Below are 25,857 nucleotides of genomic sequence, written 5' to 3'. Positions count from 1 at the left end.
GCAGCACTGAAAGCATCTCAGGGGCTCTCCCACCTGCACTCACAGGCCTTGGTCACTCACTGCCCATTACTGTCACACCAAGAGGCCCCAGCCAAAACAAGCCTCCTCCTGCCTGGGCTCCCTGCAGGCTGGGGAGGGCCAGGATGCACCAGGGGGATGTGGAGCAGGACAGAGAAGAGGGGGAAAACACCCAAAACTCAGTGACTTCACAGGAAGAGGTTATGGCCTCTTTGAGTCCTCCCACTAAGAAACTAATCAATGACTAAAGTACTTGTTTCAATGGAATTCCTCCATGCACTACATGGAGAGAGCACTAAGGATCAGAGGACACTCAGGAGCTGGGAGAATATTCCCAAGCAGTGGGGCTTTGAGCATCTGGAGAGGGGAAGGACAGGGGGAACAACACACAACAGGGCTGGGGCAGCAGCAGCTTTCAGAAACACCCCCTGAGCAGGACCCAGGGCACCAGCAAACCCACACTGTGCCCTGCCTTGCCTCGCCTTTCTGCTCCCTCCTCCCTCTGCCTTGGCAGGGTTAATGCCTTTGCTCCACAGGCTCTGACGAGTTCCCTGAGAAGCCATCAGATGGATCTACACCACTTCGAGCTCTCTAGGACTCCTTTCTGACATTTGTCTTTAAAAAGCAACGCCATTCATATGAAAAGTTGATTAATTCCACTTGTTATAATTAGGCTCACAAATAAAAGCAGCTCTTCCCCCCCGCTCACAGGGGGGATAATGGTCCCTACCCTTCTCACGAAAGCCTTGCGCTTCCAGGGGTGAGAAGCTCTGTACCGAGCACTAAGTGTTATTATTAAACTGTCATTAAAAGCATTTCAGGAAAAGTTCACAGACTGCAGGGATTTCTGTCATCACAGCATCTGGCTGGGACAGCAGCTGGGCTGAGTGCTGCTGCCAAAATCACAGCGGAACCAAATTCCCTCTCTCCGTTCCGGAGTCTCAGCCACAGCCACGTCCACCTTTGGAGGGGACTCACCTCCAAGGATCTCTGTGGGATCAGCTCCCACCACGGTGGGCCTGGGGGGGCTGCTCCATCCCCACTGCACTTCTGGGGGGTCCTTGGCATCCTGGCAAACCAAAGAAACCCACCAGGAGAGTGGGGGAACACCGATATTCACTGACACCATCACACACCTGCAGAAACCTTTGGCCAAGTGGGGCCACAGCAAACACCAGGAAGATTTGCATGACACAGGCAGAAATTCACTGCCTGTGTTTCATTCCCTCGCTTTCCCCATTTAGCCTTGGCAGCTGAGCCAGGCAGCAGAACCAAACAGCTCCAGGCAGCAGCTCCTGCATCGCCCAGCGACCCCTCAGCAGAGTTTGGGAGACTTCTCCAATAAACTGGAGCAATGGAGTTTTGGGGAAGGAGGAGCACTTTGGAAAGCAGAGAGGAGAGTGCATTTAGCAGCTGCAAGAGAGCTGGAAACAGAAGGAAGCCTTTGAAGAGCTGGGCTGATGGAGAGAGATGGAAAAATTATGTAAAGTAAGAAAACACATCCAGAGCTTGCAGGCAGGCTGTGAGCCCAGAGGGGGACGGGCTGATACCAGAAGAGCCTTTGATTTCTCTCCTCTTGCCAGTGTACCCTGCATTAATATTTCAAATGCTGACGACTTCCAAATGTTAGGGTTCAAAGGAGAGGACCAAGAACTCCAGAAACTGCCCAGTAATAGGAGCAGTGCCCTGAAATCTCCCTCCCACCCAGAGCCAGGAGGCTGCTCCCACTGCGGGGGGCTCAGCTGGCGCCCGGCAGCCGTGTCCTCATGGATGGAGGTGATTCCCAAACAGAACCCCTCTTTTTGGCTGGCGGGGAGCAGGGAGGGCAGCTCCCCTTCCCCGGGTGGCTCCCCGGGAGCCGGAGCAGCCCTTATGTAACCGCTGAATCCCAGAACTGTCATCGCAGCCTTTGCAAAGCCATTTTTACCTCTCTAAGTGTGGCTCATCAGCGACGAACACGAAAGCTGCAAACACAGTGTGGCAACTCGGGACTGCTTAGCAGGGAGAAGGAGAAATAGAGCACGCCCGAGCAGCTGCTGAACAAACCTCCCTACAAAGCCACGATGCTGCTGACACCGTTCCCACTCCTGGGTGCATTTGACAGGCTCACAAGCAGAGCAATGAGACCCTGAAGCGTTTCAGTGACTCCCAATCCCCTCCTAGTCCTTAACAAAGCCGGTGGCAGGTTAAAATGGCCGGAGGAAAAAGGGGAGGTAAGTGTGTACCTGTCGCAGCTGCTCAAGCCAGCGAGGAAATTAAAAGCCCTCGGGTAAAATCTAAATATATATATATCTGCAAGGGAAGCATGAGAAGCCTCCAGGCAGAGCACAGTAATGAGGCACGGCCAAGTCACTTTTCCAGGTGAGTACATAACGGGGTCACTCTCTGCTTCCCAAGATTTAATGAGAGCGGCGCCGGGTCCTCACCCAGGCAGGGCTGGCAGCCGGGGCCGGGCAGCGCTCCCCGAGCATGAGTCAGCCCCGGCTGCGCAGCGAGCGGAGCAATGCGGGCACGGCGGCGAGGGGAGGCGGCGATGCGCAGAGGAGGTGCCAGGGCAGCACCCAGACCCGGCCGGGAGGAGCTGAGCAGGGCAGCACCCAAATCCAGCCGGGAGGAGATGCAGGGCAGCACCCAAACCCGTCTGGGAGGAGATGCAGGGCAGCACCCAAATACAGCTGGGAGGAGCTGCAGGGCAGCACCCAAACCCAGCCGGGAGGAGCTGAGCAGGTGCCAGGGCAGCACCCAAATCCGGCTGGTTGGAGGTGCCAGGGCAGCACCCAAACCCGGCTGGGAGGAGCTGCAGGGCAGCACCCAAACCCGGCTGGTTGAAGGTGCCAGGGCAGCACCCAAACCCGGCTGGTTGGAGGTGGCAGGGCAGCACCCAAACCCAGCTGGTTGGAGGTGCCAGGGCAGCACCCAAACCCGGCTGGTTGGAGGTGCCAGGGCAGCACCCAAACCCGGCTGGTTGGAGGTGCCAGGGCAGCACCCAAATCCAGCCAGGAGGAGCTGAGCAGGTGTCAGGGCAGCACCCAAACCCGGCTGGTTGGAGGTGCCAGGGCAGCACCCAAACCCGGCTGGTTGGAGGTGCCAGGGCAGCACCCAAACCCGGCCGGGAGGAGCTGGGGGGCTCCGGGCTCCCCCAGCCCCAAAGCACCGCCCTCCCCCGCCAGCAGCTGCTGTTCGCTGCCTCCCAGCAGGGACGATCTTTGCACCAGAGATGTTTATGGCTTTAAGCGTTCGTGCAGCGCTTTGCCACCTGTCTGAAAACACCTTGGAAACGCCCCTGGGTACCGCTGGCGATGCCCGCAGGAGGAGCGGGGCAGGAGAAGCCCCGTGCCCGAGCTGCGGGACAGGAGGAGCAGAAAAACCACCCCGTGTGGCAAAATCCTTAATGTCCCTCCAGAGCCTTAATTACCGTGGCAATTCCTCAATGTCCCTCCAGCCTCTCCCAGGCCTGAGTCCCGCGGGTGCCTCCAAGGCCGGGATTCCCCCCTCGGTGTCCTCCTCCTGCAGGGGGCTGAGCCAGCACCTGGAGAAAGGACAGGGATGCTCTGGGCACCCTCAGTGACCAAGGGCAGGACAGGCAACAGCCACAGCCCCGGGGGCACCTTCCCACCACAGGCAGCCCCAGGGGGACACCCTGCTCCCCCGGGATTCACCCCAGCTTCTCCCAGGGGATGGGACAGGCTGGAGAGGCGCCTCGTGCTCCCCACGCACCTCTCACGAACCCTTCTGGAATTTGGTTTCGTGCCCAGCAGCAAAGTGCCTGGAGGAGAGCCGGCGATGCTGGGATGGAGACGAGCGCCCTCGCTGCTGCAAACACCCCTGAGCCGCCTGGCAGAGCTCAGCAGGAAGTAATTTCACAGGGACTTTCAAAATGCCAGAGTGATTCCCACTCTGCAGTTTTAAAAGATTCCAAGCCCCCTTTTTTTTTTTTTTTTTTTTTTTCCCTTTTCAATATGTTCTTGCAGCAGCTTTGCTTTTAAAGTATTGAAATTGTTATGTGGTGCAGAGCAGTGTCTGCCTATTAAATGGTGCTAAGGGTTTCTGCTGAAAAATGTGGAGAATTTTAGCATCTAAAAACTTCCATAAAACTTCTAAAAAAATCCAAGGAAAATGATTGACATTCAAAGAAGAAATTTTGGCTTTGGGGCTCTCCATCAGCACTGCCAGTTATGTGTCATGGTAATAACATTTTCTTCCCTCCCCAGGGTCGCTGGATGATGCCAGGTACCATTTCCCATGCATTTTTTCATTTCTCTCAGCATTCTTTTTGTAATACATTATATAAGACAGAGAAAATGGCAAGTCCCCATAAAGAGGAATTCACAGTGTGCTGCAGAAATGAGGCATGAACTCCATGGAGTCTGTGACAGCCTCATCAGGCTGTGTGGGCAGGACTAGAACAGGGGGTTGTGCCAGACCATTGATCTCCAAGAACGTTCCTTATTTTAACTTCAATGAGGAAAAATTTGCTTACCCATCAACATCCTGCTGTAGCTGTGGGTTCTGCTGGGAGCCAGGAGGCCCTGCAGCCAGGGGAAGTGCCAGAGCCACCTGCAGCCAGGGGAAGTGCCAGAGCCACCTGCAGCCAGGTGATTGCAATGCCCAAGTCACACAGGTGCTGCCGTGGATGTGACAAAAACCATCTCTCTTTCCACACCCAGCCAAACAAAGGGGTCAGCCCTGAGGCATGAAAAGGAAAAGGCAAGGATGTGTGAAACTGTGTCCCTGAGGAAGAGGAGCCAGGAAATTTTGCACGAAAACTCCTGGAATTTCCCCCAGAGGTGCCTCACACATGTCAGAGCTGTCTGCCGAGCCAGGACAGGAGCCAAAGGTGAACTAAAGCCACAAAAGGATTTTAAATTATTATTGACCATTGCCCTTATCTGCCCATCAGCTTTTGGTTCAACTGCCATGACCAAATCATCTGGTGGAAAGGGAATATCCACTCCTGGAGCTGGTGTGACAGCAAATGCTGTTTCACAGATCTTGGCTGCCTTGAACATTTACAGCAAAAAGAAAAAAGCACAGCAAAAGAAAAAATGCCTTGGCCTGTTCTCATCTCTCACATAAAGACACAAAAATGAAAAAGAGAAGGCTGCAATTTTTTACACAGTGTCTCCTTAAAGACTGAACTGCAAACATCATCCTCTCCATTTATATCCATCCTGGCCAGGCAAAGGCTTTTAGGACGAAGGATGGTTTAATAAACAGACATTTATAACAAGTGACAGAGCTTGCAGCTTCATCATCTGGAAAAGAGTCGATTAAACCAAGTGAGAAACTCCCTGATCACTAAAGGTGTCTAATGGAATTAAAATTGAATTATATCATGATTAATATCTTCACCAGCATGTTCAGCTGTACTCCTTTCTCTCCCTAAAATCTGCCTGTGGGAAACAGAGCATAAAAAGCTTAGAGGGGAAAAAAGGCCTTAAAAGTTTGGGTAATTGTTCCAGCTCACCAAAGTTTCTCAGTAAAAGCAGCCATGAGGTCCCAAATAGGATCTTGGTGCTCTCCTGTGCTCGCTAACCCATGCTGGAACAGCAGCACTCGCTGTGCCTCTTGTGAATCCTCCTTTGAAAGGGAACGGGGGATTCCAGCAGCACATCCAAACACAGCGCTGGAAAAGGGCACGGGACTCACCCAGCCTCTGCTCTCAGTCTCACAATTCCCTGCTACAGAGAGGAACATCCCTTCTCTGCCTCCTCCCTCCTGCCAAAATCCCAATCCTCACTCATTTCGCTCACTCCCTGGGGTCTGAGATCCGAGCTTTGCTCTTTGTCAGAGTTTTTGGTGGGTTTTCTTGTGAACTCTCACCGTTGGGAAGGAATGCAGCCCTCGTGCCTGCGCAGTGAGGTCGGCACGTGTCTGCAAGCAGAGACATTTGTGCTGCTGAACCCTGCAAGGCTGAGCATTCCTGAGGCACAGAGCACAGCATCCGGCACTAAAAACCATTTACAAGTTCTTAGCACGAAAGAAATATTTCCCATTAGAGGCCCAACAAGAGCTGCCTAGAAAATTGTTTTTCCTCTCAATTTTCGCACAATAGCTGCTGGCAATAAATCTGCCCATCAGCACTGGGCAGTTCTGAGTGCAGTCACTGTGTGAGAAGAATCTAAACAAAGTGACAATACCGAGCTTTAAAAGCATTTTGGAGGAAGATGAAAAGGAAAAAAATTGTTAAACTACAGCTCTGGAAGAGGCTGAGGAGCTGTAATGGCTTTTGTGTGACCATCTGACACTCTCAGTGACCGCACAGAGCAGCAGCTCCTGCAGCAGAGCCTCCAGCTCATGGCAGTCCCTGAACAGCTCTGAGATGACAGCTTGAGGTATCTCTGCTCTGGAAAGAGACTGTAAAATCTTTTTCCACACAGAAAAACCTCATGGTGCTGATTTACTGACCTGGAACTGATGGGTCTTGAGAGACTTGAGAGAAGCAGGGATGAAGGGCTGGGTAGAGAACATGGACTTCCCCTTCCTTGTGTGCTGGCTCACGAGTGAGCACATTCCTGCACACATGTGTGTGAGCACCTCAGGACAGGGATGTCCCTGGGCCAAGGAGCTGGAGCTGCTCCAGACGAGCAGAAAGACCCATCCCAAATCATCTGAACTGGGAACTGAATTGTCAGAGAAGGCCTCGACTCTCAGCAGCAGGGGTGTGATTGCATCAAGCTGTAATGAAGCAAATCCATCTCCAAAATCCAACTTCAAGAACAGTAACTGAACAGCTTCCCCCAATAAATGCCTTCCCAGAGCCCAGCTGCAACTTCTTGCTGAGAAATATGGGCACCACCTAATCCCCACTTCTGTTCTTGAGCAAACACCGTGACTGTGCATTAGAAACACCAAACTAAATTAACACGAGTGTCCATGCCAATTATTCCAATTGAACTCTCTTCTAAGAGCCAATTAGCACCCATTTTATTAAACGAGAAAATTTTCAAACAATACTCCCATACGGAGCTCTCAGCCCAGATGCAATTATGCACTTCACACATTGATGCTGGACACTGGGCAAACGAGTTTCTCTCGGTCTCTGCAATGCCACCACAAGCAGAGTTTGTCTGAAAGGAGTTTTAGGCAGTGTTGTAGCTCTGAAAAGCTGTATTTGGTGCCCATCTGCAGGGCCCTTTTCTGTTTAAACTGCTTTTTGCTCACCTACAAACCAACACGGTGCATCAGTGAAAAGGCCACTCTGGAATTCAGTCGCTCTGGGGAGTGATTGAGGCGTTCAGCACTAAGGCGGAGCGGCTCAGCCAGATAAGAGTGATGCGAGCTGGAGCAGGATTCCCACTGCTCCCAGGAGCTCACGCTCCGTGAGGCTCCGTGGTGGAAAAACGCCCACTTTTGGCAAAGCCCTGCCTCGCTCGTAAACATTTCCCTGGGGGATTTTTTTTGCTGCTTTCTGACAGGATAACACATTTCTCAGCAATGTCACTCCTGCCCACAGGATGGCAAGGTCTCAAGCTGACATTTGCTAAACATCTTCACCACCTGCTCCCCAGAAATATTCATCTCTCCTAGACAGAGGAGACCTTTTCCCTGACAGCTCCTGCCACCGGGGAGGTGGCACATACCTGCACGGAGCCACCAAGCTCCAGCTGCTCCCTGGCACCCCAGCAGCGGGTGCCGGAGCCACAGGGGCACTGCCCCGTGGCCGAGGCTCACCCAGGGCTGGGAGCAGCACTCGGGGCTTTTGCAAAGTCCACTTCTGAAGGCAGAAACTCTTTGCAGCAAAGCTCAAGGGAAGGAATGGCTTTGCCAATTGTCACCCGCGGCACATCGGGAGTGAGCCGCGCACAGCAGCTCCGTGGCTCTGCCCACGGCCCAGAAAGGAGAGCTCCCTGCCTGGAGGGAGCTGCTAAATTTGCAGAGCCACACTCGGCTGCTCTGGAGGCTGCGTGGGCTGCAGGAAGCGCGGCAGAGGTGTCTAATCCAAACACAGCCGCGGCCTCCGCAGTGCTCCTGCCGAGCCCCAGCGCTCCGGGATGGGGAAACACCAGCCCGACAGCCCCGGAATGGGAACGGGAACGAGCTGGGGAACTTCCCCTGGGAGCCACGGGGTGCGGGGCAGGGGGATCACCGCCCAGAGAAATCCACACCCAGACGCCACGAACCCCTGCAGATCCCAGTCACTCACAGAGGGCGTGCTTGGGGTTGGCCTCGCCTTAAAGCGAAGCTTTTTTAAGAATTCTGCTGTTGAAGCAGCGCCTGAGAGCACACAGCACCCGTGTCCATCCCCAGCGGTGCAGGAGAGGGACAAAGCCCATCCTGGAGAGGGGAACTCATCACGGCCCTCTGCAGACCAGGACCGGGTTTGAGGGAGCCTCAAATGGGAAGAGGAGAGAAAGCAGCGCACGAGGAAGGGAGGATTCAACCTGCAGAGCCACGTTTAACTCCAAGAGTTTGGGACGTGCAGACAGGAGGATGGCAGCACCTTCCTCAGGACGCTGGCTGGGTGGAGGATCCCAGTTTCCAGCCTCGGCAGAGCGGCTGGGGGGGGCTGCCTGGACAGGAGATGAGGACAGACCCACTCCTCACTCCCCTAGACCCCACAGACAGCGTATCCAGCGTCTCAGGGACAAACCCTCCACGGCAGCCAGCTTTACTTAAAGCTACCACCAAAAGCTCAAAGACAGGTGACAACAGAGGGTCCAGGAGAGAATAAGAAAATGCCAGTTTGCCTGGATTCGTGGAGGAGCTGGACAGGAGTGGTGAGCGCGCTGGCCTCCAGAGGGCCCCTCCGCAGCGAGATGGCAGAGCAGCAGCAAAAACCATCCGTGACAAAGGAACCGGTGACAGCAGCAGCACGAAATCCTGCCCGGCAAAGCAGTGGAGAGGGGGACAGACTCTGGCAGCCCCAGCGGGCCAGGGCAGAGATGCCACACAAGGGACAGCTTGTGTCTGGGATGGACACCCGCAGTGACAGCAGGAGGTGTGCAGAGCTCAGGGGACACCTGCCTCTGCTCCACCCCTCCATGTGACACCCAGCCCCCCGGCCAGGGACACAAACCCCTCTCTGGGTGGCAGAAGGGTCCCGAGGGATGAATCCTAGCCCTGCTCCTCACCCTACAGCAGCCCCGGTGCCAGGGAGCTCCAGCCCACCAGAGCGTGCCACACACACAAGGGCACGGTGGCACAGTGACACGGTGGCACAGTGACACGGGGCAGGCAGCACCTCACCAGAGCCCAGCTCCATGGAGAAAACCAGGTTATTTCTGCACCAACACAGGTACACACCCAACCCTCCCTATTTCTTATCTCGCATCAGGTGGGATTTGAGTCCATCAGAAGAGCAGCACCACGAAGGAAAGATGTGATTGAAGCTCCCAGCTTCACTGAGGGACGCCTGGCTGTGTCCCCACACTTCAGTCAGTCACCTCCCCCGGTTAATTCATGGCTGTTTCACTCCACCGCTGACCTCAGAGCCGCCCGCCCCCGCAGCGTGTGCTGCTGTCCCTCCCCCCCATCCCTCCTTCCTTCCTCCCTTCCCTCCGGCTGCGCCCACGGCCTGGCCCGGCTCTGAACCCTGCATGGCTCCTGGTGCATCGTGTTCCACATCCCTGCACTCCCACACACCTGCTGCAGGCAGGGAAAACAAGCAGGCCATGGGGATGGGGAGAGCAGCAGCAGGACGCGCCCTCTCCGTGGCTTGGAGGGATCCTGTTCCATGGGGGAAAACATCGCAGGAAAAACACCAGCGCCAGGTACCCTGAAAATGCAGAAAATGCATCTGGCTGCAGGAACTTCCATCCCTACACTGAGGGCTGGCACCCAGCACGTCGGGACTGACCACAGAGGGATGGCCCTGGCGCTGTCCCAACCCCGAGGTGTTGTGCCCATGCACAAACTTTGCTCCTCGCCTTCCTCTCACAAAACATCATTTCCATGTCCTGTTTGGCGGTCAGCAAACAGCTCCAGGCTGTCTCCTGAAGGGACACGAGCAGCTGGTCTGTCTGGAGCAAGGCAGAAGCAAGACCAAGCAATTGTGGCCCCAGTGCAAGTCCAACGAGGCAAAGCCAGCTCAAAGCTCCTGGAGTTCTTCCAGAGAGCCACGGATGGCCCTTGCAGAGCCCGTCTGCCCCTGCTCCACATGGCTGATGGTGTTTTAGAACAGAAAATAACTCTTAAAAACACTTGCAAGCATTGCTTCACCCACTAGCTCAGGCCTCAGGCTTTAAAGGACAAGTTTTCTGAGTTTGAGAAGTTTGGAAAACATTGAACATTGGGAAACATTCCTCTAATCTGCTGGTAATGTGCTAACACCTGTGGCATTTCTGCCTCACCAAGGCCCTGCATTTCAACTCCACCACCACAAACTTCTTCATGATCAATTATTTATCACCTAGAATAATTAAAGGGGAAATGCTGAACCTGCCAGGGGATTTGCAACCCTGAAAACCTCCTTCCAGCCCTCTGGCTATGCAGGGGAGATCTTAGGACATTGCCAATGAGGTTGTGGGGACAGACCAGAGAGCAGAGTCTGCCACCTCCCCACCGAGTGGCACCACAGGGACCTGCCTGCTCCAGCGGGCTGGACTTTGATCATCTCCCTGCAGTAAAACAGCCAGCCATAAATTTGCTAAAATGGCAACAAAAAGCTTCACAAAGAGAAGAAACGAGGTCACGGAGCTGATGAAATTCAACGTTATTAATTGATACAAAGTGTGATGTAGCAACGGAATCTAAACTCTGAACTCTCTGAAAGATAATTTTCTTTTTTTTAATTGCAGCAATGCAGCAAATTAATGGACTGATAATGGAGGAAATCTCCAGATTTGGGGACTGGGAGGCTGCACTGGTGGGCAACCTGGGAACAGCTGGCAAGAGCCTTGCCCAGAGCCTGTGTGACCCACTCTGAGCTGTCAGCCAGGAGCAAGATGAGGTCTTTTATTTGCACACGAACACCTCCACCCCTGCTCTGGATCCAGACAAGTGCCAGTGGAGCAGAGGCAAATGCAGCATGGCAGGGAAATCTGTGCTCGCTGCAGGGCTTCACTGGCAACGTGTTCTCCTCTCTCTTGATAAGCAGTGCTAAAATAGTAAAGGATTGCTCAGTGGGACTTCTCACAATCAGAGATGTTTGGATTCAAATTCCAGCCTTTTATTCCTGACTAAGCCCCTCTGCTGCACAGACTGCAATAAAATGAGTGAGATGCCTCGCAGGAGCATGTGCAGCAGCACTCACTAACCAAGTTATTCAGGCTCTGCTGGTGATCTCTTTCCCCACGGCCACACAGGGGTCTGAGGGAGAGCAGCTCACACCTGAGCAGGGCTGGCACCAGCACAGGGCTGACTACAGGGCTGGGTACAGAGGGAGTGGAACCTCTGTGTCCCCCAAGGCTGCGAGATGCCTGAGCTGCCTGCACACAGCCAGGCACTGAACAGGTTGTGCAGAGGAAAAGCAATGAGCAACACCTTCAGAACAGCAATAAATTATTTCCCTTGGGAACAAAGATGCAACTGCGATGAGAGAAAGTGGTGGGAAAACACAGCAGTAAAATTTAATGCATTCTCTGCAATTACAGCTACGGCTGCCAAGTTGTTTCTCGTGCTGTCACTACAGCACTGGTGACAGCTTTGGTCTCAGCCCGACCTTCCAGCCTCGCCTAAAGCAGCACATCCCAGGTTTTCCAGCAGGAAACCCTGCTGGGGATTCCTGCAGGCACGGGGCCTTGCTGTGCTGACAAACACCAGCGTTGCCTCAGCAGGAGCGTGCACCCGACTCACACTCGTGGTGCTGAACAGACCCTGGGAGATCCCTGCCAAGCTTTGACATCCAACCAGGCTTCTCCCCTGGCTCCCATCTGGGAGCTGCTCCCTGCCCTTTCCCAGCAGCTGAAGTGGCACAGGAGCTCCAAGGAGCCCCTGGCAGAGAGAAGCACCAAGGCCACAACAGGAGCCACCAGAGATGCCCCGCCAGGCTCCAGAGCCACGCCAAGGCCACGTGGAAGGAGCTTTGTCCCAGTTAGCCACGGCAGGAGCCAAGACTCCAGCATTTCTCATGCCCCTCTGCGCTCTGCTTGCCAGGAAATTTTCCAGGTAGGACTTCCAGCGTGTCCTGTACGACTGGTTGAGGGGGGTAACACAATTCCTCTTGCCCATGTGTCTAATTTGCCATGAGTTAGGTCAACACCAGCCCCCAGGGGCTGCCCTGGGAACGTGCCCACCTCACCAAGCACCTGCAGACCCCCTGCCCGTGCTCCCCCCTTCACTCAGACAGGTGTCTTCAACACCTGGAAATGCTGCTTTCTCTTTCAAGCCCATTCCCCCAACAAATCGAAAAGAAACCAAAGGGAAAGTAAATAAATGGGAAAAGAAAACCACCCCAGGGAGGGACGGAAATTTGAGCCCACAGTGTTAAATTGCACTAAATAACTGAAAATCAATGTTGTTCTTCCTTTTCCTCAGGGCACAGCCATACACAGCAGCACTCCAGGGACACCTCTGCTCATTCCACCAGCCTGCTACGTGCACTTTCTTTTATTGCAAGCAAGGGCCCACTGCTGACAGTGAAAACAATATCCCTGGAAAAAAGCAATGGCCATTTTTTAAAATAAAATAATAGTTATAATTACAAGAGAACTGTTTCTTCTTTGCTCTATTACTTTCATAATTTTCCTAATACTCCTGCTAATGTCCAGGGGTACCAGCCTTAGGATGAAGACACAAGAGCACACCAATAGCTACGAGGAAACATCAATTAAAAAAACTCCAAGCAGCACTGCAATTAAGACACAGCATTGGGAATCATCCCTGCAGCCTTTCAGAACAACTGGAAAAACAAACCTCAATTAAGAATGTTATCATTAAAAAATCTGCAAACACAAGAAAACCCAAATCAATTTTAAAAAGCTGCCTCAGGCTTCCAATGCTCTTCATCCCGGCGTATCCCACCTGGAGCTGGGCTGAGGAACCCAGTGGCAACATCTGTTGGTTTTGCCTCTGTTAAGGGTGAGGAGCTGCTGGAGAGGAGGTGCCCACACCAGGCAGGGCTGTGCAGTGTGGGTTTCATGGTTACTCCTCCCTGTCAGGGGACAGCAGATTTAGGAACACCGACACGCTGCCCTAGGAGATTTGCCCACTCTGCCCTAAGCTCTGCTGCTCTAGACCCACCACAGCATGCTCCACAAGAGCCATGAGGATGGCTGGAGGCCTGGGATGCTCCTTCCCACCTGATCCAGGAGCAGGAACGAGCCTCTCTGGAGGAGCACGGTGTGTCCAGCCTGCTGCTCCTGGCCAGCAGCTTCTCCAACAGCTCAGATGGATCTGGGGACTGAATTCAGCCTTGTGCACGGCCTTGGCTGGCACAGCAGAGCTGTTGGCATCTGCTCTGCAAAGAGCCACGCCTGCACGTGCCACGTGCCCGCCTGGCCGTGCTCCCTGGCTCAGGAGCACACGGGGATGGCCCCAGAGAGAGCAGGGATGGCTCCAGAGGGAGCAGGGATGGCTCCAAAGGGAGCACACAGGGATGGCCCCAGAGGGAGCAGGGATGGCTCCAAAGGGAGCACACAGGGATGGCTCCAGAGGGAGCAGGGATGGCTCCAGAGGGAGCACACAGGGATGGCTCCAGAGGGAGCAGGGATGGCTCCAGAGGGAGCAGAGATGGCCCCAGAGAGAGCAGGGATGGCTCCAAAGGGAGCACACAGGGATGGCCCCAGAGGGAGCAGGGATGGCCCCAGAGGGAGCAGGGATGGCTCCAAAGGGAGCACACAGGGATGGCCCCAGAGGGAGCAGGGATGGCTCCAGAGGGAGCAGAGATGGCCCCAGAGGGAGCAGGGATAGCTCCAGAGGGAGCAGGGATGGCCCCAGAGGGAGCAGGGATGGCTCCAGAGGGAGCAGGGATGGCCCCAGAGGGAGCAGGGATGGCTCCAGAGGGAGCACACAGGGATGGCCCCAGAGGGAGCAGGGATGGCTCCAGAGGGAGCAGAGATGGCCCCAGAGGGAGCAGGGATGGCTCCAGAGGGAGCAGGGATAGCCCCAGAGAGAGCAGGGATGGCCCCAGAGGGAGCACACAGGGATGGCCCCAGAGGGAGCAGGGATGGCCCCAGAGGGAGCAGGGATGGCTCCAAAGGGAGCAGGGATGGCCCCAGAGGGAGCACACAGGGATAGCCCCAAAGGGAGCAGGGATGGCCCCAGAGGGAGCAGGGATCCTGCCAAAGGCTGGCTGGGCTGGCAGGGGCAAACTCCTGCCTGTGCTGTCACACAGAAACTTCCTGACACAGCCTTGGCTCAGGTAAACAGCCTAATCGAACTAATAACTGTTTTGGTTTTGCTTTGCCAGGTGGAAAAAGCAGAGGAGAAGCAATTTAATCCTGCTGGACACACAGGCACTCCCAAGCTCCCGTTTGGGATCCCACCACCTTCACCAGTGAAATTTGTTACTTGGTTTGCCCAGGCATCATCACTGAGAGATTCTGCACCCAGGGACAGTGGAAATATGTCTGAACACCATTCTTGAGAGAAGGGATATTAGCAATAATATCCACCCTTCTTTACAGGCAAGGGGTCAGACTGCTGGGGGATGAAGAGCCTTTCCCAGGGGAATTTTGTGGCACACAGGCACCAGAGCTGAATCTCCTAATTCCAGGTACAAACGTTCGCTGGCACAGATGCTACAGCCTGAGCAGACTTTGCACTGACTTAAAATATTGGCCATTACCTCACCAGCAGACAAATAAATGTCGCTAATTTCTGGATACAAATTGGAATTTTCAAATTGGCGTCTGCATCTCCCAAATAAAATGAGGAAAATTGCCCATTAAATCAAATAGCAATGAAGTGAGGATTCAGCCACAGCACCTGCCTCGGGAGCACAAAACTACCCAGCTCCATTAATGTAATGATGCATTTTGATGAGGAAGTCACTTGGGGCACGTTAGCATGAAAACTGCAGGGATAAGATCCTCCAAGGCTGATATTGCAGCACTTCACTTTGCTCATGCCAAGCATAATCTGACCTAAGATTTAGTGCCACCACTTAGTGACAAATTAAAGAGACAAAGACCAGATGTCAGACAAAAAAGTTGCAAGACTCTAAAAAAAACTGAAAGCAGGAACTTAAAAGAATTTGCCCCGGTTGTCAAAATCCTCTTTTCTTGGTTATGCAACATCCAAAATATCTTTGATTTGAAATAGGAGATGTTAAAATTTTATAGAGAAGTTGCTGAATTCTTCTGCACAAGGAGCTTTTCCAAACATTCTCATCCATCAAAATGATTTTTTGCCGATAATTAGCCTCAGAAAAATGCACTTAATCAAAGTGACATCCATTACTTCTCGCTCCTGTAAATAGGGCTGTGGCTTCTGACGATGATTTTCTGGAAAGTGTTCAGACTATTCAAATTAGGCAACAAATAAGCTCCTAATGACACTTTTCAGAGATACAGTTTAATTTTATTTATGGGCTTTTTTTATACATGCCCCAACCCAGCTGTCAGCACTGTCCAAGAAAAGAGAATGCAGATTAAAAACTGCCATAGTCAGGACAGCAAACATCAAAGGGATGCCACAGCTTGGGGTATGAAACAATATTTATCCATCCAGCAGATGTGCTTTCTCAGCTGCCTTTAATCAGCACTTGCAGCATCACTTCAGAACAGGAGCCTCGCTGGCAGCCCCAGCCCCAGCCCCAGGGATGCTGTGCTCAGCTCCTGCTCCCTTCCCCAACACCCCTGGCCCTGCTCCCACAGCTGCCTGGCACAGAGGATCCCCATGCCCACAGGAGCCCCGTGCCAGGAAGGTGAAAAGGCAGCCAGGCCCCAGCAGGGTTTGTGCCCCCAGTTCTTCACCTTCTCTTTGTTACGGGCTCAGCATCTCAAACTCTGCCTTTGCTGGTGCATCCCAGAGGCTCCGGGTGCTTTCATGTCCACAAAACATCAGCGAGGTAAGAAAGGCAGCACTGCCAGGAGCAAGCAGAACAAATCCATTTTTCTCCCAGTATTGACATTGACAGCACCTTCCAAATGGGAAAGGAACTTCTGAACTAGGCAGGACTAATGCCAGACAACGGAGGCAACTGCAAGGCTCCAAAGGGAGCCTTCCCTCCCCAGAGCAGAAATCACCTCCTAGCAGTCAGATCCTTCCCCTGAGAGCAGTTTGTAGCCTCTGGGAATTCAGAGCTAATCCTGCTTCTCCAGCCCAGAGACCTGCCTGGCAGAAATGTCAAGCCCACAATTTAAACACAGCTGAGCTCAAAGCCTTCCACCATCTCGTGGCAGTGAGCTCCAAAGATAGCAAGATGATCCTGGAAGGAGCACTTGGACTTGACGACTCTAGATTTGCTTGTCATTAGGCTTTTCTCTCTCTGTCTCACAAATCCATTTTCCTCCCACATTCCCTTCCCAGCCAGCCGTTTCCTATTTGCTTCCTGGCCAATTTATTGCATCCACCACAGGATGTTCAAAGCGTTATTCAATTCTCCTGTCAATCAGTCCACCTGCCAAAGAGCAAGCCCTGCTCAGATCGACTGCGTTCATCTTTCACACTACAAAAACAAAAGTAAATTAGGAGCAGCCTAATTTACCCATTCCACCTCACTTGCACTGATTAGTTCCTTCTGTTCCAGAGGTTATCTGGACCCACTCTCTCCTCCTGCTGTACCACAGCTCTCTAATTATCTACTTGTTCCAACGAGCTCTCATCTCCTCAAGCTCCAGCATTACCTCATTCCAGGGTTGGTGTCTCTTCAGCATCCTCTGTGATGAGGATGCACTAATTCATCTCTAGCAGGAACAGTTCTAACTCTCCAGAAGCAGCAAAACCCAGGCTCCCCTTTGGCCTCCCATCCTTTTAGTCTTTGCTGACCCCAGAAACCTCCTCACTTCCAGCAGCACACGCATTCCAGGGTGATGTTCAAAAGCAGATATTTGAGACACTAATTTTAAGCTTTCCTTTGACAAATAAATGAGATATTCAGCGTTGTGGGTGTTTTCCTTCAGTGTTACACCTCCAAGTCCAGCGAGCTCCACTCGTGGTTCCCCGCAGAGTTTCCGTGGGGGGATTTTCCTCAGCACATCCCTGTCAGGGCTGTAACAAAGCTCTCCAAAGCACAGCTCTGAGCTGCTTATCATCCACAAGCACAGCAAAGCCAAAAAGTCTTTCTGCTTCTCATTTTTTTTTTTTCTTCTCCAGCCTAAATCAGCTCCTGATTCAGTGGGTTTGGAGCAGACTAATGAACTAGTCATAATTACTCCAGCGAGCTTGATTCAGCCACAAGGTCCCACTATTATTAATGACTTGGACTGGAATTTAGGCCTAACAGCAACATTTCCCAAAGCCCACAGCTCATCTCAGCTCCCAGGGAAGTCAAGTGGACTCCAGTGAACAGCAAATGTGGGCTCAGAGATCTGCATGCCCCCACACAATGACATTATCAGTAATTTCCAGATGAAGGGGAAATCAAACAACTCAAGGAAACAGCACAGAGCCAGTGAAACTGAGATATCTTGAGAAACAATGCTAATGAATTCTTGAGAAACGGGGCTAATGAATTAACAAAACAACCCAGAGTATCTCCACTTTAAAATTAAAGAGAGATGCTGAATCAGAAAGAATCCGATCTAGAGGAAAATGAAGGTTAAGGGGTGTAACCAGAGAAATACAGAAAGAACAGAACCTGCAATTGCCATCTTCCATATTTCAGATGCTTCCAAATACTTAAATACAAAAGCTATTAAATCTTCAAACCTGACCAAATGAGCCATATCACAACCATTCTGCAACCCAGACATTTTCTGCAGCAGGAATTTCCTGTTAATGTCTCACTTGGTGTCATAAAACTATATTAATGTTTAAGTGTCTGTTAAGGAAATCTGGGCTTTAAAACCTCCAGGATCACAGATTCCTTTTCGAGCCAGACCAATTTTATGCAGCGATAAAAGTTAGGAACACTTAGAGAGAACATTTGTAAAACCCACATTCACAGTCTCAAAGCCAAATTCACTCTTTTTTTTTTAATGATACTTGTACATATTAAAAAAAAAAAAAAATTAACAGAGATGCACAAAAGCCTTGATGCAGCTGTACCAGGCACATAGAAGCTAGTCAAGGACTAACCAGTAATTGAAAGGGTTTGGTTTTTTTTTTCAACAAGAATTACATCTCTCTTTGTTTGCATCACACAATTAATTGGTGGGGAAAGATAAAAATCTGACTCTCCATCAGCACTGCAGCTCTGGGTATTTATGATATGAGCAGAGTTGAAAGGAAGGTGCTTGTTCCTCTTGATTTAACTGCTCTGCCCATGGAATTCTCTTGCCACTCATGGCATTCCCTCTGTTGCTCACTCAACCTGGGGATAAATCCCAGCCAGGCAGGAACAGCAGGCTGGTGCTCAGCACAAAAAAAGCCATTGCTCTGTTCATCCCAAGGAAGGGAGAGTGGCACCACAACCCCAGCAGCTCTTCAGAGCCACCCTGCTGCCAAGACAGCACCCGAGGACAGCCTGGAGGAGCCGTCCTTGCTCAATAAATGCTCGTTCAGCCCAAATTCCACCCATGGTGTCACAGAGAGTTCCACCGGCCCCTCACTGTGCCACACCTCGGTCCCTTCTCCTGCTTGCCAGCCCCTGATGGGACTCCAGGACGCAGCAAGCTGCCCGCTGAGCTCGGCTGGCCCAGCACACCCACAGCTCCCAGCACAGCCAGATGTTCCCGAGCCGCTCTCCGAGGCACCCGCGGCCTCCACCCGCGCATCCCAGCGGAGCCCCGCTCCAGCGCATCCCAGCTCCCGCAGGCTCCGAGCAGCCCCGGACACCCCCGGGCCGCTCCTGCCGCCAGCACCGCGGAGAGCTCCGCGCCGGGCGGGCTCCGGCTCCGCGCCCGCGGGAGCAGCACCGCGGAGAGCTCCGCGTCCCCTCCCGCCGCGCCGGGGTCCCGCGGGCGTCCCCGCACCCCCGGCGTGTGTCCCCGTCCTCGGCAGCGCCCCAGGTCCGTGTGTCCCCGCCGGCGGGTCGCTGTCCCAGGTGCGTCCCCCCACCCCAGGCGTGTGTCCCCATCCTCGGCAGCGCCCCAGGTCCGTGTGTCCCCGCCGGCGGGTCGCTGTCCCAGGTGCGTCCCCCCACCCCGGGCGTGTGTCCCCGTCCTCGGCAGTGCCCCAGGTCCGTGTGTCCCCGCCGGCGGGTCGCTGTCCCCGCGCCCTCCGCCCCCGCTGTCGCCGCGGTGCGCCCCGAACCTGTCGTCGCTCTGGAAGGACTGGTCCCCCAGCAGCAGATCGCGGAAGCGGTACCGGGGCGGCAGGGGCAGCACCTCGGACTCCAGCTCCGTCATCTTCAGGGAGGCGATGTCCAGAATGACCCCGCTCTTGCGGCTCCCGCCGCCGTCCCCGCCGCCGCAGCCGCCGGGCGACGAGAGCCTGCGGGAGAGAAGGGACAGCGGCAATGGGGGGGCGAAGGGGGGCCCTTGCCCTGCCCTGCCCGCCCCCAGCGCCTCCTCCGGGGCCGGCCCCGCGCCACCCCCCGCACCCCCGGCCGCGATTACATTGCGGGGCAGGCGGCCGTGCCCCCCCTGCAGAGCGCTCCCCCCGGGGGCATGGGTGGCTCGGGGCTCCGCCGGCTCAGGAGAGGGGCCGGCGGGGTGGGCAGGGTCCCCCGGAGCGCCCCGCACGGCGGCGCCGGGCACAGGACATTTGCTGCTCAGCAGGCGACCGACGGAGAGCAAGAGGAGCCAATGGAAAAAAGCCCAATTGCCGGGAGGGAATAAAACTGCTCGCAAGACAATCGAGAGCTGACAGCCAAACCCAGATCCACCCCCAGCCTCCCCCCCCCCCCGCGACGAAAAGTAGGGATGGGAGGCAGGCAAGGCGATGGCTCCACAACCGTGCTGGAAGCAGAAGCACAACCTCCTCTCCGGACTGCTGGCACTTAAATCATCTGAACAACCCCGGGATTAAATGAGAAACCGCGAAGGCTGATGACTCAGTCGCCTGTCCGGCTGCCAAGTGCCGTGGCCAGGAGGATACATCACCCATCCCCTGGCATGTCCGTGGCTCCGATCAGGGGCTGGGCAGTGCCAAGGTGATGGCTCACAGACAGCTGCGTGTGGCCACTACACACAGAGAGGAGATTAAACCCAGCCAGCCCTCGGGAGGTTATTTCAGAGGGTTAAAGGCTTCCTTTGGTCTCTTTTCTCAAAGCACATTTACCACCAGAACGTGGGTACGCCCCCGCTGCCCGCATCAGCTCGAGCTACCGACCACAGCAGATTGGGGTTAGACTGAAACTTCACAGAGCAGCAAAGCCATTCATTGCAGAGACCCCAAAGGCGGCACCCCAGGTCCTGATCCTTCCTGCTTGGGCTTCATCGGTGAAATTCATCCACGCCACGACAGGAGCACCAATTCCACAGACTCTTTGTGGGAAGAGGGGAGGACAGGGCTCGGAAGAGCAGGCGTGGTGCCTCACACGTAACTCTGGAGTGTGAGGCAGCAAAGAGCTGAAAGGCTCCAACTCCTGTCTGATGCACTTCCAAGAGCCTCTCCATGTTCATCCAAAGCCTCTCCAACTCATTCCCAGCATCTTCCCACAGCTTTGCCTCCAGCACACCCTGCACAAGCTGAAGGCAAAAGAGCCTCCAGCAGCTGGATGCCGAACTGGCACCGAGCACAGACCCGGGACTGCCGCAGGGATGGGAGCTCAGGCTCCTCACATCATCTTCTATCTTTAACAACTCACGCCCCTGTAAATCAGCTCCCAGCTGACCACACTCCAAAGCCCTGCTCAGCTGCTGTTCCCGAGTCTCCAGAAGAGCAATGGGCGTGCAGAATTTCTGCTGAACGCAGCCCCAGAAGACAGCCCAGCCCGCCCTCAGCGCTTCAGATGGTTCTCACTGCTGTTATTTGCCACTTAATTCTGTCTCCCCACCCAGAGCTTTCCAGCTCCTTTTAGCTGCCCTATGCACAGGGCAGCCAAGGCTCTGCACTGACTAATGCATCTGTGCAGGGCCTTGGGCATCGGGGAGGTTGTTCTGTGCGACTCATTGATCCAAAACTTGGTCTTTAAGATCAATCAAGCCAAGCTCCTGTCAACTCAAGCACTCCCTCCGGATCCACTGATATAAACAGCGAAGTTTGCTGACCGCCTCTAGCTCGCGTTGCAAAGGAGGATGTAACATTAAGCACAAAAAAAAAAAAAAAAAAGGGGAAAAAAAAGGCAAGCCACAATTAAGTCTTTTTTCTTAGAGCTTAACTATGATAAATGAGGCCAAAAGCACGCTGTTTCTAGGCCATCAGGACAGCATTCTGAAACTCAAATTTCAGCGTGAGAAAATGCAATTTTTAAAAATCATCCACCCTCCTATCGTAACCGAGGTTTGAAGAGGGGAGCCCGGCGCCTGGCTCCAAATGGGGGTGATTATAATTGTGTTTGAAGGAGACTGCCACACCCAGTGCTCTCCAGCGATTGTGAAGTGCCTGTTGAAAGGAGCACCTTGTTTCCTTTCCCAGAGGAAAGGAGTGCTGCAGCTGCAGAGCCCTGGACACAATGCCTGCCACGTGGAAAGGGCATCTTTACCCCCAGCTGCCACCCTGGCTGACACTCCACAGCTCCTGTGGGTCTGGACAGGCAGGGCCATCCTTACCCTGCTCCCTCTGGGAGCTGTGGATGCTCACAGCTATTCCCAGCCATTCTCCTGGATATCAAACATGCTTCTTTGGGGGTTTGGGTGCTGCTTGGCTTTTTTATTTCCACATGGTTCTTTTACAGCTCAATTAATCCATCTCTCCTGGCCTCAGATCATGAAACAAAGCAAATATTCACCACTGTCCTTTTTATCAGCATTTAGAAACTGTAGTAAAATCCAATTATATCAGCAGCTCTGGAAACACAATTTCTGCTATTTGCATCTGAGCTTCTCCTCCCATTGGCAGCAGCAGCTACACTGTGAATGTATTTTTTCTTATTCTTGCATACAAAATCATTCAGAATTTTTAAATTTTGGCACGTTTGTTTATTCTGCATGAAGCTTCACTACAAGAAATACTGCATTTGCTTGTTTGTCACAATGTCTTTATCAATTGCACAGTGACTTTGAGATGTTGCACATCAGTGTCTTAGACAAAAGTGCTCCTGCAAGGCACACAAATCTCCTGACACTGGCACAGAGGATTTACAACCTCTCCTCCCAAACACAGGGATCCTGAGCTATGGAAATGCCACAGCAACCTGGCTACTTCTTCAAAGCTGTAGTGGTATAAAATAAAAAATTCATGAACAAGCTCATTTATTGCATAGTCTTCCAATACTACCGAAAAAAAAAAAATAATCCTGGAGTGGTTTATAGCTAAATACAGATCTGCAGCTTTATTTTTATCATCCCTTTCCTTCCTTCCTCCAGAGCCATGTACCACTAAAACAGCGTGCTGCCATCAGCATATGGAAACCTCCACACTCTGCCACTCTCTGCTACGGCAGCGTCTCCCTCGCAGCTTGGCCAGCTCCCCGCTGCCATGGGGAGGGGGACACGGCCCTGCTCAGCCTCCTGGGAATGCTGGAGCTGGGCTGAGCCCTGCGTGACCCAGGCCAGACCCCCCTGCTGCTCTCTGCTCCCCGTAAAGCCCGGCCGGTCCCGTCACTGCCCGGTTCAGCAAACACAGGGAGCCACGCCTGCCTCGGCTCCCTCCGTCCTGTCCTGTGCCCGGGCTGGGCCCAGCCACCTTCTGCCCTTGCTGGTCCCACCTGGCACAGCCAGGGGAGCCTCGCTGGGAATGCCAGCACAGAACCAGAGAGAGACGAGGTTTGTGGCTCTGCAGTGCCCCGTGCTCCCTGGAGCTCCTCAGAGCTCCTCAGATCCAAGAGGCAGCTTTGCCTCAGAGGGAAATCCGCAGGCAGGGAGCTTCTTGCAATGAATCTTAGGATTTCCATTATTATTTGTAACTATGTCTGTCAAAGAAGAGGAAGGACACAACCCCAGTTCCTCCTCCGCTTCCGTGCACACTGCACACCACAAAAACCACAGGGCACCTTCCTGCTTCCCGCCACAAACCAGTCCCAAACCACAGACCCCACACTTGTGCTGTGGGATGGAGCTGCCCAGGCCTGCCAGGCACCTTCAGGAGCCCCAGAGCTCTCAGGGACACCTCTGCCCTGTCAGCACCCAAAGTTATTGGAGGATACGCTCTTCCTCTCCTCCTGAGGGCTGGGCTGTGCAAATAGAACAGGTGAACCTACATTTGGGGCAAGTTCTTGCATAACCTCCAATCCAAACCTCTCCTCTCCCACTCCAAGCTGTAAAAGGAGCCAGAGGCACCAGGCCCTGCTGGCAGCCATCTGTTCTAACTCCATCCTTCCCCCAGGAGCACGGCCAGGGAGCCTGGATGTGCCGCCAGGAAAGCGAGTACCTCGTGTCCAACATCCACATCCCCTCCTCAGGCAAAGCCACTTCAGGTTTTTGGGACCCAGCACTCCCTGCAGCACCCCAGGCAGCTGCTGCTGGGCCTCTGTCACCTCTAAGGGCATGGAAAGGACAAGCCCTGGCTGAAGCACTGGAGCAGAATCTCGCACAGGGTCTGACCTTTCTCTTGCTGTTGGCAGTGACACAGGGCCCAACCTGCTGGCAGAACCCAAGCTCTGGGCAGCAAACAGGCACTGGCTGGGCAGGAGCCTCCAGCTGCTCTTTGCTGGCCCAGACCATCATGGGGTGAGAGCGTCTGGGTGGCACTCAAGGGCTGGGACACTTCTCCAGAGGGTCCTTGGGTGCTCCAGGACAGCAAGGACTGCCATGCCCTGTCCTCCCTGACCCAGCCAAGGCTGCAGAGTCTGGTCCTGCATCCTGGTCCATCCTTGGCAAGCCCAGCCACCACCAAGATCTCTGAGCCTCTCCAGGGAGCCTCCAGGAAACGCTGCCCTTTCTTTTCCTATAGTTATTTAAATATATACAATCATCTCGTGTTTGTTTCTCCTCCCACAGCTCTTCTGGTTACCAGGTTACAGTTGTTCTCCCCTCTCTTTTTGGTTTGGGTTTTTTTTTTTCCCCTCTCTGAGTGACATCCCTATGGGGTCTCCTAATGGCTGGAGTGCTTGGGGACACAGATCTGGTCCCTAGAGCCAGGCTGGAAGGCAGCACATCCCTCCCTCGCAGCCACTGCAGCAGGGCTGGCACGGCTTTTGGCAGCAGGGCTGGCAGAGCTGGCACAGCACAGCCCAGGGGAGGGCAAGGCCAGGCAGGGAGGGAAGGCAGCAGCTCTGCACACGTGTGTGGGGGAGCACACGTGCAGGACAGGCCTCCCACAGCAGCACAGCATCCCCTGCCCAGGCACTGCCCTTCCCACCCCAGCCCTGCAGGGACATCCCCATGGAAGAGTCGGGGTGCTCACTGCAGAGCTGATTTCCCTGCCAGCTCCTCCTCTCCCTGCGAGCAGCAGCCGAGTCACTGCTGGTTCTGTCTTGCCTTGTTGAGGAGGAGCCCCAGGTTCTCATCCCCCTGTCCCTCCCCTGAGGCCCCAGAGTGGCCCACGGTCACTGCTCATTGAGACACCCGTACTCCTGCCATGGGTGTGGGGTCGGTATTTTTTGATTCAAAGAGTTTGAAGAGCTCTGAGGGATGTGAACAGGCCCATCCCAACCCAAGTCCTTATTCCCATGAGCAGCTTTGGCTCAGGTGCTGGTTTTGGGTACAAACCTGCAGAACACTCCCTCACACATCTCTGTACACACACGCCCTCACAGCGTATGAAGTGCTCCATCTCCCAGATTAAATCCCTGCATCCCAATTCCCATCTCCACAGACAGCTGGACTGTCCACGTCAGGAGCTGCTGTTGCTCAGAACTTCTCCAGAACTGCTGAGCCCTGTGACAAATCTATCCATCGCTTCGCTTCCAACAAGCACAGGCAATTTAGCACCACAGGCCTCACACAGAAATTAGCATTTTGTGTGTTTCACGTGGAAAATGAACAGGAAGAGTGAGTCAGTGCAAAGCTCCACAAGCCTTTCCCCCGCTGGCAAATGCTGTTTTCTAGAAGATAAAAGTAGAAATTGTACCTTCCAGGTCCAGAGCCACTTTTCCTCGTTACACAACCCTGCATTAACAATTGAGCCCCACATCTCCCCATCCCCTCTGGCCTGGTGCACACCAAGGTTTTGTGTGACAGGCTCACAGGAGGCACAGCCCCATGGAGAAGCCTTTTCCCTCTTCTTTGATCCCACAGCAGCACATGGAGCACATGAGTGGCAGAGGCAGCCCAGCACCCCCAGCCCCAGTGAAATTTTCCAGTGCTGGTCCTCCCAGGGGGAAGAGATCCAGCGGGAGTGACCACAGCCACCCCCTTTGTCCAGAGCATCCTGTCTGGAAGGGCTGGCAGTGCCAGCGGGCACAAGGGCAAACAAGCTATGCTGACGTCCCTGGAGGCTGCAAAGCCCAAATAACACTGGGAAAAAGGAGGGAGGGAAAGCACATCCTGGGCTCCTGGCAGGTGAGGGGACCAGCTCCCACTCCTCAGGCCTGCGCTGGGGCCTCCTCATCTCCATAATAAGAAAAACTGGAGTAGTGCAAGGTCTGGTGGAACCATCCTGAGCAGCCTGGGCTGTGGAAGGCTCCCTACCCATGGCAGGGGGTTGGAACTGCAGGATCTTTAAGGTTCCTTCAGCCCAAATCCTCCTGTGATTCTGTGGCTTGCAACCAGTCTGTTCTGTTGTGTAAATATGCCAATTAGCTCAGCTGATCACTTGCAGCACAACATGCCAAGCCTGCTTGCCTGAGGACGCAGCTCTGCTCCCCATCCCAGTGTCCCTGGGCAAAGGGCTCCGAGGGCTCATTCCCAGCATCTCATCCAGGAGCAGCCTCGGGAGAAGGGGCAAACCCAAAACGCTCAGCCTGCCGAGCCAAGGTCACCAGCCCTG

General features: G+C 54.0%; 1 protein-coding gene across 2 annotated transcripts in view; it reads right to left on the bottom strand.

Moving 5' to 3' along the window:
• Nucleotides 1–25,857, bottom strand: part of KCNT1 (potassium sodium-activated channel subfamily T member 1) — a 79,489-nt gene that overhangs the window by 47,459 nt on the left and 6,173 nt on the right. For both annotated transcript variants that reach the window (XM_053996495.1, XM_053996496.1), the window contains exon 2: nucleotides 19,198–19,377. In XM_053996495.1, the coding sequence (XP_053852470.1) occupies nucleotides 19,198–19,377 (180 nt within the window). The remainder of the gene's footprint in view (nucleotides 1–19,197; nucleotides 19,378–25,857) is intronic.

The sequence above is a fragment of the Vidua macroura genome, chromosome 21 (assembly GCF_024509145.1).
Source record: "Vidua macroura isolate BioBank_ID:100142 chromosome 21, ASM2450914v1, whole genome shotgun sequence".
NCBI classification, from domain to species: domain Eukaryota; kingdom Metazoa; phylum Chordata; class Aves; order Passeriformes; family Viduidae; genus Vidua; species Vidua macroura.
Note: the sequence above shows the minus strand (reverse complement) of the source record. Positions and strands in the feature narration are given on the sequence as shown.